General features: G+C 37.3%; 1 protein-coding gene across 1 annotated transcript in view; it reads left to right on the top strand.

Moving 5' to 3' along the window:
- il11ra (interleukin 11 receptor subunit alpha) overlaps window positions 1-17,892 on the top strand; it is a 51,504-nt gene that overhangs the window by 22,616 nt on the left and 10,996 nt on the right. Inside the window, exons 2-4 of the mRNA XM_028026120.1 lie at window positions 11,728-11,824; window positions 17,050-17,116; window positions 17,266-17,432. Coding sequence (XP_027881921.1) covers window positions 11,728-11,824; window positions 17,050-17,116; window positions 17,266-17,432 — 331 coding nt within the window. The remainder of the gene's footprint in view (window positions 1-11,727; window positions 11,825-17,049; window positions 17,117-17,265; window positions 17,433-17,892) is intronic.

Genomic DNA, 17,892 nt, shown 5'->3' with positions numbered 1-17,892 from the left:
TTGTTGTAGCTGAGTAGTTGTCTTGAGTCGTGTGTTTCTAATTCTTTAGACGTGTACTTCTTTGATGAGAAACACCAATGCAGAGTCTAAAGAGAAGCATTTGTATGCAGATGTACTTCTGCTAAATCCAAACTCCCAACCATCCATCCATCCATCCATTTTCTGTTCACCCTTTGTCCCTAATGGGGTCGGGAGGGTTGCTGGTGCCTATCTCCAGCTACGTTCCGGGTGGGAGGCGGGGTACACCCTGGACAGGTCGCCAGTCTGTCGCAGGGCAACACAGAGACATACAGGACAAACAACCATGCACACACACACACACTCACCTCTAGGGAGAATTTAGATAGACCAATTAACCTAACAGTCATGTTTTTGGACTGTGGGAGGAAGCCGGAGTACCCGGAGAGAACCCACGCATGCACAGGGAGAACATGCAAACTCCATGCAGAAAGACCCCGGCCGGGAATCGAACCCAGGACCTTCTTGCTGCAAGGCAACAGTGCTACCAACTGCGCCACTGTGCAGCCCCCAAACTCCCAACCCCCACTCCAAATGATGCTGTTCAGTACGTGTTTATTTATATGTTACATTGGCTTCGGTATTACAAACTTGAGTGCTCACAGGACTGCGGTCTTTGTGTGTGTGTGTGTGTTGGGGTGTGTGTGCAAATAGCTGGCATATGGTAGCCATCTTGCCCTGGCGACAGAGATGGAGGAAATTCCAGCGTTATAGTGCTGAAGCCAAGATATCCTTACTGCCACAGACACTCACTCGCTCTCTCTCACTCACATACACACACACACATGCACCGATTGTGCCAAACCCACACACACAAAGTAATATTTTTACGTCTAAAAGTATTGAAAAGTTAACGGAAAATTCTCAGATAGGAGCCAAAAGCTGTTTTGTATTTAAAGTTTCCACTCTTTCTGCCTAATGTCCCCCCCTCTCCCTTTTTGTTTCACATATACATGTGTCTGCATGCTCAAGGCCTAATCTGTAAATTGTCTTGGTGTTATCTCAGTGCACAGATGGAGCCTTTACTTTTTATGTTCTAAGGCTTGGGAAAAAGAATGAAACAAGTTGAGAAACCTGTTAGCTGAATGTTTCTGGCAAGGAATAGTTCTTTTACAGTTCTTTTTTTTCATTAACAGCATATTCCTAGATAGAGTTGTTTGTGCTCTTAACATTCTATGTTGATTGTTTTTATGGTTTTATCATTTGTATTATCATCATCATAGTCTTAAGCTTTTGTAAGCATGAGGTGCATTTAAAGAGTGAAAACATAATACATAATTATTATGTCAATAATAATTAACATAATTAGTATGACTTAATTATGTTAATTATTTCATTAACATAATGGTATTGATGCATAATACTTAATTACTATGTTAATAATAATTAAGTATTGGAAAAATAATAAAGGCATTGTATTTGCTAGGTGAAATAAATTTTCACTTTATCATCTACTCCTAAAGTAAATATGAACTTTACAAAAAATAAACACAAATAAGACTTTTAGTATTTTGAAATGGCACTGAAAAGACCTTACTTGCAATTTTGAACTGTGTTTTGCATCTTAAATTAGTAATTAGCAGTTAGTGCATGTAGCATTATAAAATTAGCAGTGTCTCCATTCTAGTGAATAGAAATCTTAGTTTTAATTAGAGATTCTCAAAAGCTTGTCCGTTTACAAATCCAGCATGTTCTATGATATGAAACAAATATGTTTAGCCTTTCTGGGCCTGTCCCAATCACCCGTAAATCAATTTATTGCATGATAAATTAAAACGAATTCAATAATTTCCATTTGTATGATTTGTCGTTTTTCTTTTTGAAAGACAATTTAGTTTACAGAGACTTCATAATTTATTTAATTTGATGTTTCTGTTTTGTGTATTTTTGGGGGGATATTTAAAATGCCTTGCAATTCCTGTATTAAACGTTCATTAGAAAGTAAAGTTTATTGATTTTAGAGAATATGTTCTTTTTTTTTTAATTATTATTTGAAACTGGTCTTCACAGAACTACAATTTTATTGTTTATCGCTATAACTTCTGGGACAATTTACCATCCAGAAAAAATTGCTATCATGGCAGGCCTAAGCCTTTCTATTATCTACTAAAGGCCCTGCACTCTCTGAGTCTACTACTGACTGACTGGGCCACAGAAATGTCATTCAAGACATTTTCCTTTTGACTAGTTGTTTACATTTTTGCACTTCCTCTAAAATCTCTTTGAAAATTTTACCTGAACTTTACTTTCCCTTAGCAACAGGGCCCACTAAGAAGAGCTAAAAAATCCTTTGCTTTGGTTCTGGTCACCTAATTTCTTGTTACAAAACTGAGCCATAGCTGTGATGTCTTAATTGACAGACAAAAAACAGAAAGTAAATTTTCTTTGATTCTAAAGTTTTGCAAATAACATGATTAAGAACTATCAGATTTCTTTGGTTCCCTAAGCTAGAAAATGCAAGCAAAAAGATCATTACTATTGGCACCAGAGAAGAATTATGAGGCTATTTGGAAACCTTTCTATATTTAATGGTTTTTCTGTGAGGATTATTCACTAGTGGAAATCATTACAGACATCTTCTATGTTCCCAAGAGTAGATGTGCTTGGAAGTTCATCCTAGAACGAGATTGTGCAATGGTCGGTGAAGCTGCGAACACCAAAGAGCTATGTCTTGAACAACACACATTTTGGTTAGTGTGTACAACATTCCCTCTGTTAACATCCACAATGTAGTTGGAACAAAGTTCAAACAATAACCTTTAGCTTGGAAGTTTGCCACAAATCAAAATATCTTCCTAAAAAAAAAAAAAACATGTGGAGGATGCAACTTGAACCACCAAACATCCTAAGCAAAGTCCTTTAGACGGACATAGCTGAGGTTGAGATGTTTAGTGAAAACCAACCACGGCGTATCAATACAAACATCTCATGCCAACTGGCAGCTGAAGCTTAGCAGAAACTGGGCCAAAGCACAAGACAATGATCTCAGGCACAGTAAAAGCTTGAACAAAATACCTTTAAAGGAAAAACAATAAAGGCATTGTATTTGCTAAGTGAAATTCTAGACCACCACCTGACTTGCTTGAAGTGCTGTAGCGGGACCTTCACCAAGCTAAGAATGCACAAATGTGACAGATATTAATGAACATAAATCATGTTATAAAGATGAGCGAGCCAAAATTCCTTCACAATGACGTAAAACTGATTAAGTCATACGGAAGACAATTACTTCAAATTGGAAGGTGCCAATTTAATAATGAAGCAGTTCACTTTGACCTACTTCACATTCCCGTCTGTCAGCCCCCTTTTTTGTTAACATATTTACAACGCTGCTTGCCCACTCCTGTTTCTGCCAAGACCTTGACCTCTCATTCCTCCCTACCACCTTGTTGTTTATCTCTCTCGGTGCTCGAGAGCTGTCAGCAGGTAATGTTGGCTTTGATGCCAAGCAGAAACTTATTTGTTTTCCTCTTTTATTTAAATTAGATTAAAGTGGTGTAAAAAAATAATTTGGGTAAATGTTAATTTTGAATGTAGATTTAGGGTGCATTCAGACCGGATAGTCCGGTAGACTTGGTTTGATAGGGGACTAAAATTGCAACATTTGTTACATTTTGTAGTTTGCATTCACACTGCACTGTGTCAAGCGACTAACTGTCAAACTAACTGAAAAACCTGTTCCCCCCGTCGCCTGTGGTGGCGCTGCACCAAGATTTACTGAAGAAATCGACACAAAATCTCTTAAGAAGACCAGCGCAATTTCCTCCTTCACAAAAAGTAAACAAAAACGGAGTGGTGTCAGATTTTAGCGGTTGTAGGATTTCTTCATTCATATACATTACTGATTTGGACATCACCTGTTAGCCGCTAACGCTAGTGACGCTCCTACAGACACCATTACTACGCGGTGAGTCTGTCCACTAAACCAGGCTGTTCCAATGCGGGAGGAGCAGGAGTCACAAAATGACCACAGCGCCTTCATTTCTTACCAGATTTCTATAAATATGGCTCAAATTAAAGCTGAGAAAATTGCTGATGTTTGTAAGCATTCTCCCTTGATATAAATCTATAAACAGTTTGGTTTCTATCAAGATGCAAGAGAGGACTAAGCAAATTGCTCTTTTGTATTGGTGAATAATTACATAATTGCTGCTGTTAATTTTATTAGTTTGTCAAAATGTAACAAACCATGTCTCATATACTTTATATATGGGACATATGAAATATGTCATTATTTTGATGATTAAATGTTCAACCGAGGCAATTAGTCTCTTTTTATTAAAGATTTAAAGATCTTTAATATTTATTAAAGATTTAAAAATTACAGCAGCTGCAGCAATGGGGATTTAATCTGATAAACAGTAAAACAACTTTATACCATTTATATTCTGGTTTTCCTCGCTTTATGTGTCAGCACGCAGACCCATTGCCATGATAACTGACACAACATCTTCGCCAACCCGCAGAGCAGAGACTAAAATATTGACCAGAATATCCTGCACTGTTGCTAACGTTTTGTTTTGGAACGGTCTCTAGTCAGGTTGCGTTCAGACAGGTTTTCTATCGTTTTAGAGTTCACTACAACCTGACCGAGACCAAGGTTTTTAGGCAGATTAGAGTTTGCTTTTTAACTCTGTTTTGGAATTCAATTTTGCATTCTGACCTCCCCCAAAAATTGGACTTTCTAGACAAATGGATTAGAGTTTGATTCAGGACTCTAATCCTGGGTTGGTCTGAATGCACCCTTACATTACATATACATATATGTGTCCTGTCTAGAGCAGAGATGTTGGTATTTGTGTTACTGCTAAGACAGTTTCCACTGTGTGTATTAATGCAAATTTATATATTTGGTGTGCAAACTATTAAAATGTGAGAGCCCCCTCTATTTTTAGTGGGGCTTCAAGTATTTGCGGATTTTAGCCTTTCACAGGTGGTTGTGGTCACAAACCTCCTTAAATACTGGTGATCCACTGAATGCTAATATTTAGGATTTTTGTTTACCTTTTGCAAGAGATACAAAGGGAAAATAAGGTTGACACTTTAAATTGATCTATGTACAGTACATGCACAACACATATTCCATTGATTTTTTGGCCAGTGTCTGGCCTGCAGTGAATACTTTTGTTTTTGCTTCAAACTTATCTTCTCCCTTTTCTTGTTCCATTAGCTCATTCACACCTAGACCCCAACCAGCAAAGCAAGAAATTCACTGGCACTCATTTAAAGACGGCTGTAGTCTGTGTGTCAAAAACGAAAGCCCTGCGCTTTGTCCACTGACGCTCTTTGAGCTGCTCCACATATGGAAATATACACCGACACACACGGATGTCAGTCAGCGGTGCTCTTATCGCCTGGAAAGGTCAGGAAGACAGGGTGTGCAGGGATTGCCATGGTGACCTGGGTAAACACCAGCTCCATTGTAGTTCTCCCCCACCATCTTGGCTTAGCATCGATGCGTTGTTGGTTTAGTGCACATACACGCACACACAGAGTGTAATTTTTCACTCCGTCTCATTCACATTCACACACAATGCACAGTTAAGTCATTTAAAACCCTACAGTTTGTCATCATTTTACTCTCGGGAAATAGATGTGAGACACAAACAAGTAAACACACTTTGACTATTGTTGTGGAGGCTGTAGGGTTATTGAAACATCAGTCTTTGTTAATTTCTAATTTATGACATGTACTCTAATGACCTGTCCTCCTGAACAGGACATCCTGCAATGATTTGTTATGTCACTGGCCAGCAAAGCAGAGTGTACCTGACTGAACAGTCATTTTTCTTTTTCAAAATGCAAATATTCCAGTACTGTATTGTTGGTGTATTTACGGTTTTTCCTTACAACACCTAAGATCTGCGATATGTCTATCAGCTAACTTTAAACAAGATTCACCAAATTCACTTCACCTCCTACTGAACCCCCCAGGCCTGGCTTTTTTCCCCCCTCCCTTACTTTTATTCTCTGTGTCTGTCCTTTCAGTGTCTTGTTTCTTTTCTTGTAAAGCTGCCTGAATGTGCAGTGGCATGCCAAAAACAGTGACTCACCACGTGGGATTGTGCTGCCATGGAGAACACTGGTTAATAAAAAGCCTTTTTAAATGCGATCTTTCTCTGTCTCTGTCTCATTTTGTCATCGCGACTTGAGAACCAATAAAGACATCTTCAACTAACCCCTCAGCACATAGGTGTTGCTTGAGTTTTGTCTTAATACATTGACTTTCACTTTTTACTATGTTTGAATTGGGCGGAACATTTTTCACCGAGAAAGTTTCTATGTCCCAGTTTAGCAATTACTTTTTATCACTTTGTAGTTAAAAGCTCTGAGAACACTTTCAGCTTTATTACTGGCTAACTTGTGCTTTGTGGTGGATTTACAACTTTTGTTGTTTTTCTGCTTTTACGAATTGTGAGTACTTTCTTTAAAGATGCATCCTAGTGACAATGACCACATTCCCATGTCTTTAGAGAGGTTTGGTTTAGTATTCACAGTAGAAGGGTGACTGGAGGGTGTGACTCAGGCTATTGGCTTGTGATTACACACTCTGACAGAGACACAAACATGAAACCTGAAAGGGAGCACGGCGAACACAGTCAATCTCTCTGTGACGCTTGATGTTGTCCATATGCTTTTCGTATTTAACATGTACAATTTCAGACTAGTTTTGCACAGATAATTAGATTTTGTTGTCTAGCAGAGAGTTAAAAAATGAAAAAAGAACTCTAGATGAATGCATTCACATAAAAAGTAAGTGGAGACTTGGAGACTAGTACTAAAGATCAGTACTGATTAGAAGCCTGGAAAGCAGTGTTAATCACCAGATCTTCATCTTCATCAGCCTACATTTAACTTTATGTAGAATCCCTGGACACAGGTAAAGACACAAATTTAAATGTTGGATTGGTAAAGCCAGTATTCAGTCAAGGCAGGCATTTATTTTTTGCCAAAGTCTAAATATAAATTTTCAAAACATTGTATAAGTAAGATTACTGTAGCTGTAGTAATCTGTTAAAAGCATCTCATCTTTAATCAGTGATGCAATTAAACAACATACTACAAACATAATATAACTATTTTCCAATTCTGCTCTTAATAGAGCTACTTTACTGAGTAATGGGTGTTTCTTTTGTTTCCATACACTGACTGGTCATATTTTTCACATTTGAAAATATTTTTACACAGCTGAATTGATTCTACTTTGTAGGCAAGGAAAAAGTATAATTTTTTTGTTTTGTTTTGTGTTTTTTTTACTCAGTGGACTTCTGCTCATAATCTGACACAATTTTTTTTTTTGTGAAATGTGAATTCAAATAAGTGAAGATCAAAAAGGCACTGCTTTTCCCTTTTTCTTTGCTTTAAAACTGTATGTATTCCTGCTGACCATTAGTATTGGCTGAACAATGTATGCCAGTGTTGCCACGTGTGGTTTAAGGAGAATCAAATGGTTTCAGAAAATGTATTTACTGAACTCTGTTCTGGCAGGGATTAGATTTTAGGAAAACTCAGTCAGACTGGGAGAAAGAGCAGGAGCTTTACAACTCATCAGGGTCAGATACAGATAAGAACCAGCCGTCTGGAACTGATAGAACAGAAGAATTATTTTTCATTGGGGTTATATACAAAAAATATATGAATAAATGTGAGCTGCATATTTCATTTTTTAAGATGATCGAACAGCCAAGCTATACAAATAGAGCAATAGAAATCTTGGTGCTTAACTTTGAACATTTTGACATATGAGTGATGAAAAGCCATCAAGTAGATGAGGTGGTGAAAGTGTCAAGGTCTAAAAAAAGAAAGCAACAGGCTGAAAGTGGAGGATAGCAGAAACCGTGTCTGTGAGGTTTAACATCAGACTAAGTGTTGCTGACAAGCTCCTACATTAATATTCCATTTGCACATTTTAACCCATTGGCACAAATGTTTCCTTTTAACTATCAGAATTTCCTTTTTATATCAAAATGTAAAAAATACATTAAGATAACACTTCCATTACACTGGAAACATTTAGTCATCTGAAAAAAAAGCTTTTTTTTATGCTACTGGAAAAAAAAATGATGTAGATCAGAATGTAGGTCTTTTGCTTCTGAGCACAATGAACAAAGTGAACTGTCAAAACCTTTCCTTAAAGATTAGTTGGTTTTGCTGGTCAAACTTTTTAAATAAATGAAAATAAAAATCATATTTAAAAAACATTGCCTGAGTGAATCATCCCAGTCAACCTGACCATCTTGTGAATAAGTAATTGTGCTTTGCTTAGCTATGCTTATGTCACTGTGGAGGTGTTTTGACCTGCTCTTTGCAGATATTTTTTTAGGCCACATTGGAAGGATTTTCCTTGAACAAACTGTTTAAAATTATGATGCCATCTCAATTAGATTTATATCAGGATTTTATTAGACCACTAAGGAGAAAAAAAAGCACTTTTTAACCATAAAGAGGTGGACCTTCTAGTGTGCTTTGGATCACTGTTTTGCAGCATAACCCATGTGTAATTGAGGTTAGGGTCACACACTAATGGCCAGACATTCAATTACCTTTTCTCATCACTGTGTAGCTTATGAATACCATCCAGAGTTCCCACTGGGTTTTGTTCATGGAATGTTTCTCAGCAGCTTAACAGTAAAAAGGGGGAATGTAAGCAAGTGAGTGAGAAAGCTGTGAGATTTAAATTTGCCCTATACTCTGAGGTGGTGGTGGTGAATGTAACACGGCTGTGCTACCTCCTAGCATGGTAGGCACAAGGGGGCTGACAGACATCAAGAATGTTTTTGAAACAGTTTATGTAGAAACCACTCAATTTTCCCATTTTGGTTAATTGCATGAATTATTTGGAGAAGGAGGTAGTCTGCTATTGTAAACTTTTATAACACAACGAACCTGTAATTAAATTGATGATTACAAAATGGATGTCTGGAAAGCAAGGCTGCAGAGATTTCCAACAGCTTATTGTGACTGAACCCATGATGCGCGAGACTCGTCACGGGTCGGTGTTTATTTAATGGCGGTCAAACTGCATAAATGTGAGCTGTAATATAGTCAAGTTGTGCCAATGTGTTTAGTTTATTTAACATTTAAAGCTGCTGGTCATATTAAAATGTGTTTTGAGGCAAGTTGTATGGAGAAAACAATGAAACACTGACAGTTTTATTTCTGTTCGTCCATATGTTTCTGTCACGTTATCTTAAGAGTCCTCTTTATAATATATTGTAAATAACCCTTTAAGAAACACTATTAATCAGTCACTAAGTTGTAACACATTGCTTAGACGCTGGCAGCCTCAAACATAACACCTCATTCTCCTATTTACTTTAAGGTTTATATAACAGATGATCTGTTTGGCTGAGATGCTGTGAACCACATGTTGGAGTGTTATTCTCACTAAACCACAATGATCGCAGTTCAAGCACCCATAAATAAACCTTCAGAATTCAGATTGTCTTTGCAGATGGCATGAGAGGAAAATCTGGTTTTGCAGTGGTCAGTAGTATTCATACAATAGACATTGGGTTACTACCTATTAGGGAAGAACTGTTACAAAATTCTCATGTGATAACGGGAAAGAATATCCAGTTGACAGCGTTAGCTCAAAGATTTCAAACATAAATGTTACTGTTGCAAAAATAATCCAGATTACTACAGCTACAGTAATCTTATTTATACAATGTTTTGAAAATGTATATTTAGACTTTGGCAAAAAATAAATGCCTGCCTTGACTGAATACTGGCTTTACCAATCCAATATTTAAATTTTTAAGAGCTCGTTGTGCAGAAAAAAATATATATATTTGGTGGGTTTTTTTTTTATATGCATAAGCACATGTTTAAATTGTTAGTAGCTAGTTAATTAGATGGCTCTCTGCACAGATAACAAGCCTGCAGTCTGCTGCCTAGCATACATGTGTTTTGTTGTTTTCCAACTGTTGTGTTACTTTGATAAGAGTTGTAAATGGTGCCCTAGTAGTTTCCACGCTCTCACTATCCTTCAATTTTGGGTTTGGAAACATTGTCAAACGAATGACAGAAAAGTTCAGCCGCCATTTTTCTGCCTCCTGACCAGCAGTGGGAAGCAACAGATGTGGGAGTAGGAGAGACATCTCACTCTGATGACTCTCAAGGTTTGTCTAGGGACAGAGCCTCTGGCAGTTTCTGCATCTTCTCATTAAAAAGGAGTTTAAACCTTAGGAGTGGTGTGATGGAATACGTTTGAGTTTTTAATAACCATAGCCTTTGTTGAAAGCCTTGCTATACCTTGACTCCGATAACTGACTGTTACCTATGTGGCTGAAATCTTGGCAGAAGGTGTTTAGCTTTGCAAAGTTCCTGTTGCATTTTTAAAGTCTTTCAAAGTATTGATCTTTATTTTAGATTTTTAGAAAGTTTTATGTACATCCACATCTCCCTTATTAGATCTTAAATAGTTTCTTTTGTCATATTAATTTTCTGTGTTAATTGATGAACACGAGTTTGGATTGTTTTCATACATCATTCACTTGTTCATGTGTGACAAAAACTGCAGAGGCAGAAGTTGAGTGTTAAATTTTTAACGTATAATGGTATATGGATGTATCATTTAGCAATACAGTAACATTGCTTAATCTTTGTGGCATAGTAAAGCAATCCATTTGTAGGTATAAGCAGTGAGGTTTTGACCAAACAGCGTTAGAATATTATGTTCATGATACTTTTTAAAAATCTTTTTAATGCCAATGCAAGTTTTACATATATCACCTCCTAATGTAAGACTAACCAGTGGTACTGACCTGATTGTAGATGCACGTCTGTTTTAGGGTGTGCTCTTAAGGCACTTTAATGCCTCATTCATAATAGACAGCAAATTAATTTGTCTGTTTTAATCAGCCTGTGGGACAATTTAACAGTGCTTATAAAAACTTTAAGAAGGTTTGCTTAATTTGACTTTATTAACAATATATAACTCTGGTTAGACAGTACAAATAGTGCTGAATAAAAAGTAATATGGATTAGCTGTGACGTATTACGAAGGTTCAGACTATGGTACTGCAGGTTAAGAAATGTTTCTGTTCCAAACATGTCTGGTACGATTAAACAGAGTGAAAATAATGGTAATGAATATGTATGTTTTGATACTTTTATTATTCGTTTCAAGGTGTAAATATGTTTTCTGAACTAAATGTCTGTCGCTCATTATTTGCTCATACTTTGTCTCCTCTTTTGCTCGTGGTGAATGTTTGACATTGAAAGAAATGGTGTTTGTGTTCAAATAAAACGAGTGGGTTTTTTATGCTTCGTGCGTCGTGCCAGTCAACCCACGGAAGATGTCTCATTAGGTTTCGGCATTGAGCAGCTTCATGAAAAGCAAGACTGCTGAATTGATGTATATAAGCATATGTTTTAAATACATTTACATGCTAAACTCTTTCCAGACCTTCAGGATTTATCTCTCCACTAATACAATGCAGTTTTCTGTACTTATCTTATAGTCATTTTGTATATAAATTGTTATGAAAAGTCTGCTATTTGACGTTGAAAAGTTCTTTCACTGAAGCTTCTGCTGCTCGATTACAGCCGTTTCCTGTTTGAGGCCTTAAACCCCGTGAAAGAGAACTACGAGCCATCAGTTGCCGTATTTATCTTTTTTTCGGAAGCATAACCAGGAAATGGTTACTTTTGATTAAATTTTAAATAACCGCCTCCTCCATCTGTGTCCCTCTGTCTTTCTAGATGCCAGGCCTTCTGTCCAGTACTGTTTGTCTCACAGTCATCTGGTTTTTGTCTTGGTCACTGCCTCCCAGCCGTGCTGAGATTTGGAGTGATGAAGGTAACACATGCGCACACCCCCACACGCCTTAACACACTTTTGTCGCAAACAAAACTGACAGTTACATTTTTATGAAAATATATGTGGCTGCACATTTGTCTGGGCACATACCTTCGCATCAACCCAACAACAACACACGCCGACGCACATCCTGTCAAGAGTCCGACGAGGAGTCCTCTGGATCCTTTACACTTGATGGCTTTATGTACATATAGAGCTTAGTGTAAGAATGAAAGAAAGTGTAAAATGTCATTTTTTTATTGACAACTTCAGTGCTTGTCTTTCATTTTTTGTGAAAGCAATTTCATAAGGTCAGAGCTCGTAATGTATGCTGTAACGGCTATAAACTCCCACACTAGGTAACAAATTTAGTTGCAAAGAAATCTGAGAGATGTGTCATGGTGACCTATAGGAAAGATTAATTAAATGAATAACAGTACTTCTCACCTTTCCTGCCATGATTTTCCACAGATGATTACCTGAAACTCCAGCTTTTGTTTTAAACTTGATTAAAGTTATTACAGCACAACACCTTCAGTAATAACTCTAGGTCATGAGACAAAAACCTGTGCAAACAGACTTTAATTAAACCCGATAAGCTGTTATGGTTTAAGGATGACGTAATTGCGTTGGATATGATTTTTTAAATTATTTACTTTTTGCCTTTGTAAAATTCCAACTATAGTGACAGAGAGTCATGGATAACAGAGCCATTGTTCAGGATTTCAGCAGGTGTTAGAGTGAAACGTGTAATTATTTAAATGTGTTTGCAGTTTAGGCAGAACGTCCTAACTCAAACAGGTGATTTTTCAGGTGTGCAGAAATGACTTGTGGTTGCCTCTTAGCCATCAAACGCAGGTGCACATAGCAACCTGACCAACAGAGCAAATGGAGCAACAGTTTGTTTTTCAAAGCGGGATAGCAAACTTATGCTTTTTTTTTTTTTTTGCCTCACTTCATTATGATCACTCCCTGCAGTCTGAAGCATAGCTCTCTACGGTGTGTGCCATGGCTGCATTAATAGTTAACTAAGATGTTATTTCACGAGCTGTTGTGATTAAGTGATTTAAGCTAATTGTCACCCATTTTATAACACAATCAGGTGCCTAACCTCATGCATATCTGCACATTCAAGTATGCGAATGTCAGCAAAGCAGTGCAAATATTTTATTTTCGTAACAACCCGATGTGTCATCCCTTTTTCAGGAATTACAAGTCAGATTATTCTTAGAAAATTTGTTTTACTGTGACAATAAACTGTCTAAATGAAAGTCAGCCTTTTTTTTTCTTAGTTCTGGGTGCAATGTTTTTTCTGATAGCCACCAGCAGGAAAATAAGACAAATTTCCTCATTCATATGTAATTTATCAAAGCATATTGCAAATCACAGCAGCAACCTGTGAGTATCGTTCTCTGCCTTTCACTCATTTGATTACAATGGCTATGTGAAATTTAACCCCACTGATCCACACATCCATTCATCCACTTGTCCTTCTGACAGTGTTAGTTTTTTTTTGTGTAGTTTTGTAATTAAAGCATAGCCTTGATAGACAGAGCTACAATAAATTATTATGGACTTCTGTATTTAAACTTTATGAAATAAGAAGGACTTAAAACCTTGCTAAATTATGTCTGAAGAAGTTTTATTTGCCTCTGAAAATCAAATCTTTCTTCCTTTCTTGCTTGCTTCCTTTCCTTTTTTCCATCTTTTTTCTTTCTTTCTTTTTCCCTTCTTACTTTCTCCTTTCCATTCTTTCTTTTTTTTCCCCATATTAATTGGTGAACAAACTGACCTTCATATGAGGCCGTCCGTTCCACCCTGAGGCTCCTTTCTATTGTTTTGAAAGTACTGAGTTTCATCCAGCTTGCAGTTTCTGTGTCTGCTTTGCCATCTGATTTTAATGTCAAGACAAACCTGAAGCCTTTCTGTGCACATCGTTATGTGGATGTGTGTGTGTGTGTGAGTGTGTGTACATAAACGCATGTTTGTGTATGAATGGATGTGCTGTTTTATGTCGGCGTGCGGGGGGGTGTGTAGGTGTGTGCGCACATGTCGGGGTGCTCCTGCCAGAGGCAGAATCAGATATGAGTGGAACGCTGCGGGTTTGGGGAATAATGTACTTCACTGCCAATAAAACATGAATACACACATTCAGACCAGCCAACTCTTTGTGCTACACCAGGGCCCCAGGTACACGCACTCACACACACACATATGCAGAAAAAAAGGGATGGAGTGTGGTGAAAGGAAAAAAGAAAATGTAGTTAAAATTGTTGAGAGAGGCTCTGTATAAAATGACTGATTAAATGGAAAGACTGATGAGGAAAGTGAGACAATAAGAAAGAACAATGGTCTATTATAGGACAAACAAAACCACTTGTAAACTTTAGTAATCGAGATGTTATAGACGGTGTAAGTCTAGATTTGTTCTGGACTCTTTCTTACCATGTGACATAACCTTGTTACATATTGTTCAAACCAAGAGACTATTACATTGTTGTATCGTCACAAGTTTCAGTTTCAGCCTCCAGTCTTCTTTAGTTGGAGTCTATCGGCAGGATTATGACGGGTCTCTTGTCCCCAGCCTCCTGGTGCGTCTAGTGAAACCACGCGTGCTCTCATGGAAAATTTTCTTTAGGGCGTTGAATATTTTTGAGATTGCATAAGTCATGAACAATAAAGTTTAATTGTGAATTTGGTTAAAATAGTTGCGGTGTTAGTCCTACTTAGCATTTTGGCCTCTTCTGGTTCAGGTTGTTTATTGCAAATCTGAACAGTTTTGCGTTTTCACAAAAAAATATAGCTTGCAGTAGAGGTTGGATAATTTTAGGTGCGACTGTATGCTTGCCGTAATGATTAGAAAACCACTGAATGCTATATTCCCTTTACTACGGAGTAAAACTGAGATTTTCCAGATAATTTTTTAGTTTCATGCAAGTGAAATAATATGTGTAAAATACTTTGCTTCCAGTTTGTGTCGTTATCTGTACATTCATGTGCATGATCCTTTTTTATCTTTCTTAATGTATTAATGTTTTCTTATCTGAACTTCAAACCTACTGACTGAAACTTGGCTAATGTTACTCATTTTGAGAATTTTTTATTCACTTAGAAATACAGGAATCCAATAATTGCTCAAGCTCAATTAGTCAATTTTCAGCTTGACTGGTTTGACCCGTGGATGGCAGTTGCAGGACTCATGGATCAACTCACAATATTAATAGCAGTTTTTTTCTGTCAAAATTCTTGTGTTCTTTCTTTGTTAAGGTAACTTTTGAGTTTTCAGGCAAAGAGACATTCCATTTATCGAAGTAGTAACCCTCCCACAACATCCGTCTTGAAATGAAAATTTATTGACCATGCCCTTTGTCATATGTGATTAGTTATGTCGTACATTCCACAGCATTATTAACAACTTTATTTCACTTTAGAAGGTCTCAATAGATTTCAGTGTTCTCCTCCCCTTTCACCATTCGTCTCTCACTCTTAGAAATCTAAATGCAAGCACAAAGTCCCTGAGAAACTCATTTCCAGCTGTTTCAGTCCATGCAGCCACCATCAGCAGAAAAAATTACAACCCCCCCCCCCAAAAAATGCTTAATACAAGCTGCCAGTGAAAACCAAGTTTGTTACAAATCCGCAGCAAACATTCATGAAATATTGGTTTATTTCAGACAGAGCAGATCCATAAACCGTCTTAGGTAGTACTATTAATTAAAAAAACCTTTTCTGCAGTTCAGCAGTTTTTCTTTAAAATAGATTAGATAAAAACATAAAACTAAGGGTAGATTGTTTGCTGCTATGGTAGGAGAGGCCAGCAGGGAGTATGCATGCCTCAGTGGCTGAGGTTGTGAATTAATGAAGCTGTTTGCGTGGCACACTGGCAGCCCAAACTATGCTGTTTTTTTTTTCTTTCCTTTTTTCACCCCAGATCTCTCGTAAATGCCAGCTTTCACGTTACGAAGCCAAGCTAAACATGTGCCCAAATGCTCTCACACACACTAGATAGAATATCTTCTTTGCAAATTACTACAGCCACCACAAATATTTGCTCGAGTAAACACTACACTTGCTATACTTTAAATCAACATCACCCTTCAGTTTTGTTTGAGTTGGCAAGTATTGACATTGAAGATTTCTCCACATGTTAGTGATAGAAATCATCAAACTTTTGCAGTAGAGCTACATCTGGCATTTTCTGTTTATTCAGCTTTGGTACCATTAACAGTTTGATATTAATCCTGAAGTGATATAAAGACGTTGGATTACTTACGAAGGTGTTATCTGGTCCACTCTAATCCAAAAGGTGCATTTAATCTATACAGCACTGACCATAATTAGTAGTGCTACTAGTAAAGATGTCTGAAGCTCATCACTGCAAGCCTGAGCTAAACTGCTTCCCATAGTCACGTTTATGTTGTATTGTGGGATACATGGAGTAAACAAACTAACTAATGGTTGTTTGTCTTATGATCAGGCCTTCTCCAAGTTCCAAAAAGTAAATTTTCTTTTGGCATACATTTCATATAAGTTTGAACAAGACAGTATCGAGAAACAAACTAATTAAAGGATTAAATTCTCATTGTTTTCTATGAGCTCAGAGCACATCTGCTTCTTGTCTCGATCCAATAATAATATCAGATATCGGTCCGCATATTCTCTTTGTTTTTCCGCATAGCTACATAAATATCTGTATCTAAATCATGCTTCTTTTAACATACATAACAAGTACACACAGTATATTGTAGTTGGGGTACTGCTTCTGATTTTTTATTTACTTACTTATTTTATAGCCTTTAAGTAATAATACTTAATCCAGACACAAGACAGAGTATATTGTAGTCTATTCCTTTTGACTATTTGAGTTCTAAAGTGTAGCTTACTTTATTGGTCCCAGCGGGGCTCTACTTTTAAAACAGTTTCAAAGTGGATTTATTTGAAAGTCAGTAATATTTCAAAAGTGACTACAACCAGCTTTAAAAGATAAAACACAAACACTCTGCAGCAGCTTTACGATGCGTGCCAAAGACTCCTCAGTTTGCCGGATCCCGAACCGTGTATGGTCATGTTATTGTAGCCCTGCTGACTGGACTGTTAGTGATGGTGCTTGAATCACATTAACGTAGACAGTACAGACACATTGTATGTCAGACTGCTCGGTGTGCACATTCTGGAAGCAAGCACGAAAAGCTCTTTAATGTTTTATACGATGTCTGTGTTTGCAGTGTCGGACGTGCAGTTTGGGCGTTTGGAGTCGAACGTGACACTGGCATGTAGGAAGTCACAAATCAGGTAGGAAGACCAGCATACTACAAGCACTAAGAAGAAGTTTCATCTTCATGAGTATTGTGGCAAAAATGACAAAGAACACAGTTAGTATGAAAGATTCCCCAACATCAGTTACTATCATAAAAATGAGTAAAGTACCTTCCTCTGTCTAGTTTCCCTGTGGTGTGGCGTCACAACCACAGCTCTGTGTTGTCGTGGCACCAAGTGACATCCAACGGAAGCTTAGTCCTGTTTCTCGTCGACCTATCAGCCCAGGGCAACTACAGCTGCTATGACGACAGCGGGCTCCTCCTCCACTCGGTCATACTCCGACTGGGCTGTAAGTGATGCTTTGACTTCTTCAGAAATGCGAAGGTTTAGGAGTTAAAAGGTAGTACTAGACATATACAATGTCTTCTTGCAAAAGTACTCATACCACTTAAACGTCAATGTGTTTGAGAACATTGGTGCACAAATCATGAAGACCAAATGCAGCACACCAGACAGGTCAGCAATAATGTTTATCATAAAACTGCAGTATGAAACTTTTATAAAAAATATTCTTTTATAAAAAAAAGATATATTTTTTTATACTGCTGTTGAAACTGTCATTGTTATGACAGCATAGTATGAGACTTGGTGATAGTTTGAACAAATATGTAAAAACATATATTTTTTTATAAAAGTTACATGCTGCAGCTTTATGTCATGCAGGGGACAGAACAAAATCATGGAAGGTGTTCTGCTTAGATGAAAGAGAAATTGGATGCATCCATCTCCCTGAACATTGCAGTCAGAAT

Source organism: Xiphophorus couchianus, chromosome 8 (genome assembly GCF_001444195.1).
Source record: "Xiphophorus couchianus chromosome 8, X_couchianus-1.0, whole genome shotgun sequence".
Lineage (NCBI taxonomy): Eukaryota > Metazoa > Chordata > Actinopteri > Cyprinodontiformes > Poeciliidae > Xiphophorus > Xiphophorus couchianus.
Note: the sequence above shows the minus strand (reverse complement) of the source record. Positions and strands in the feature narration are given on the sequence as shown.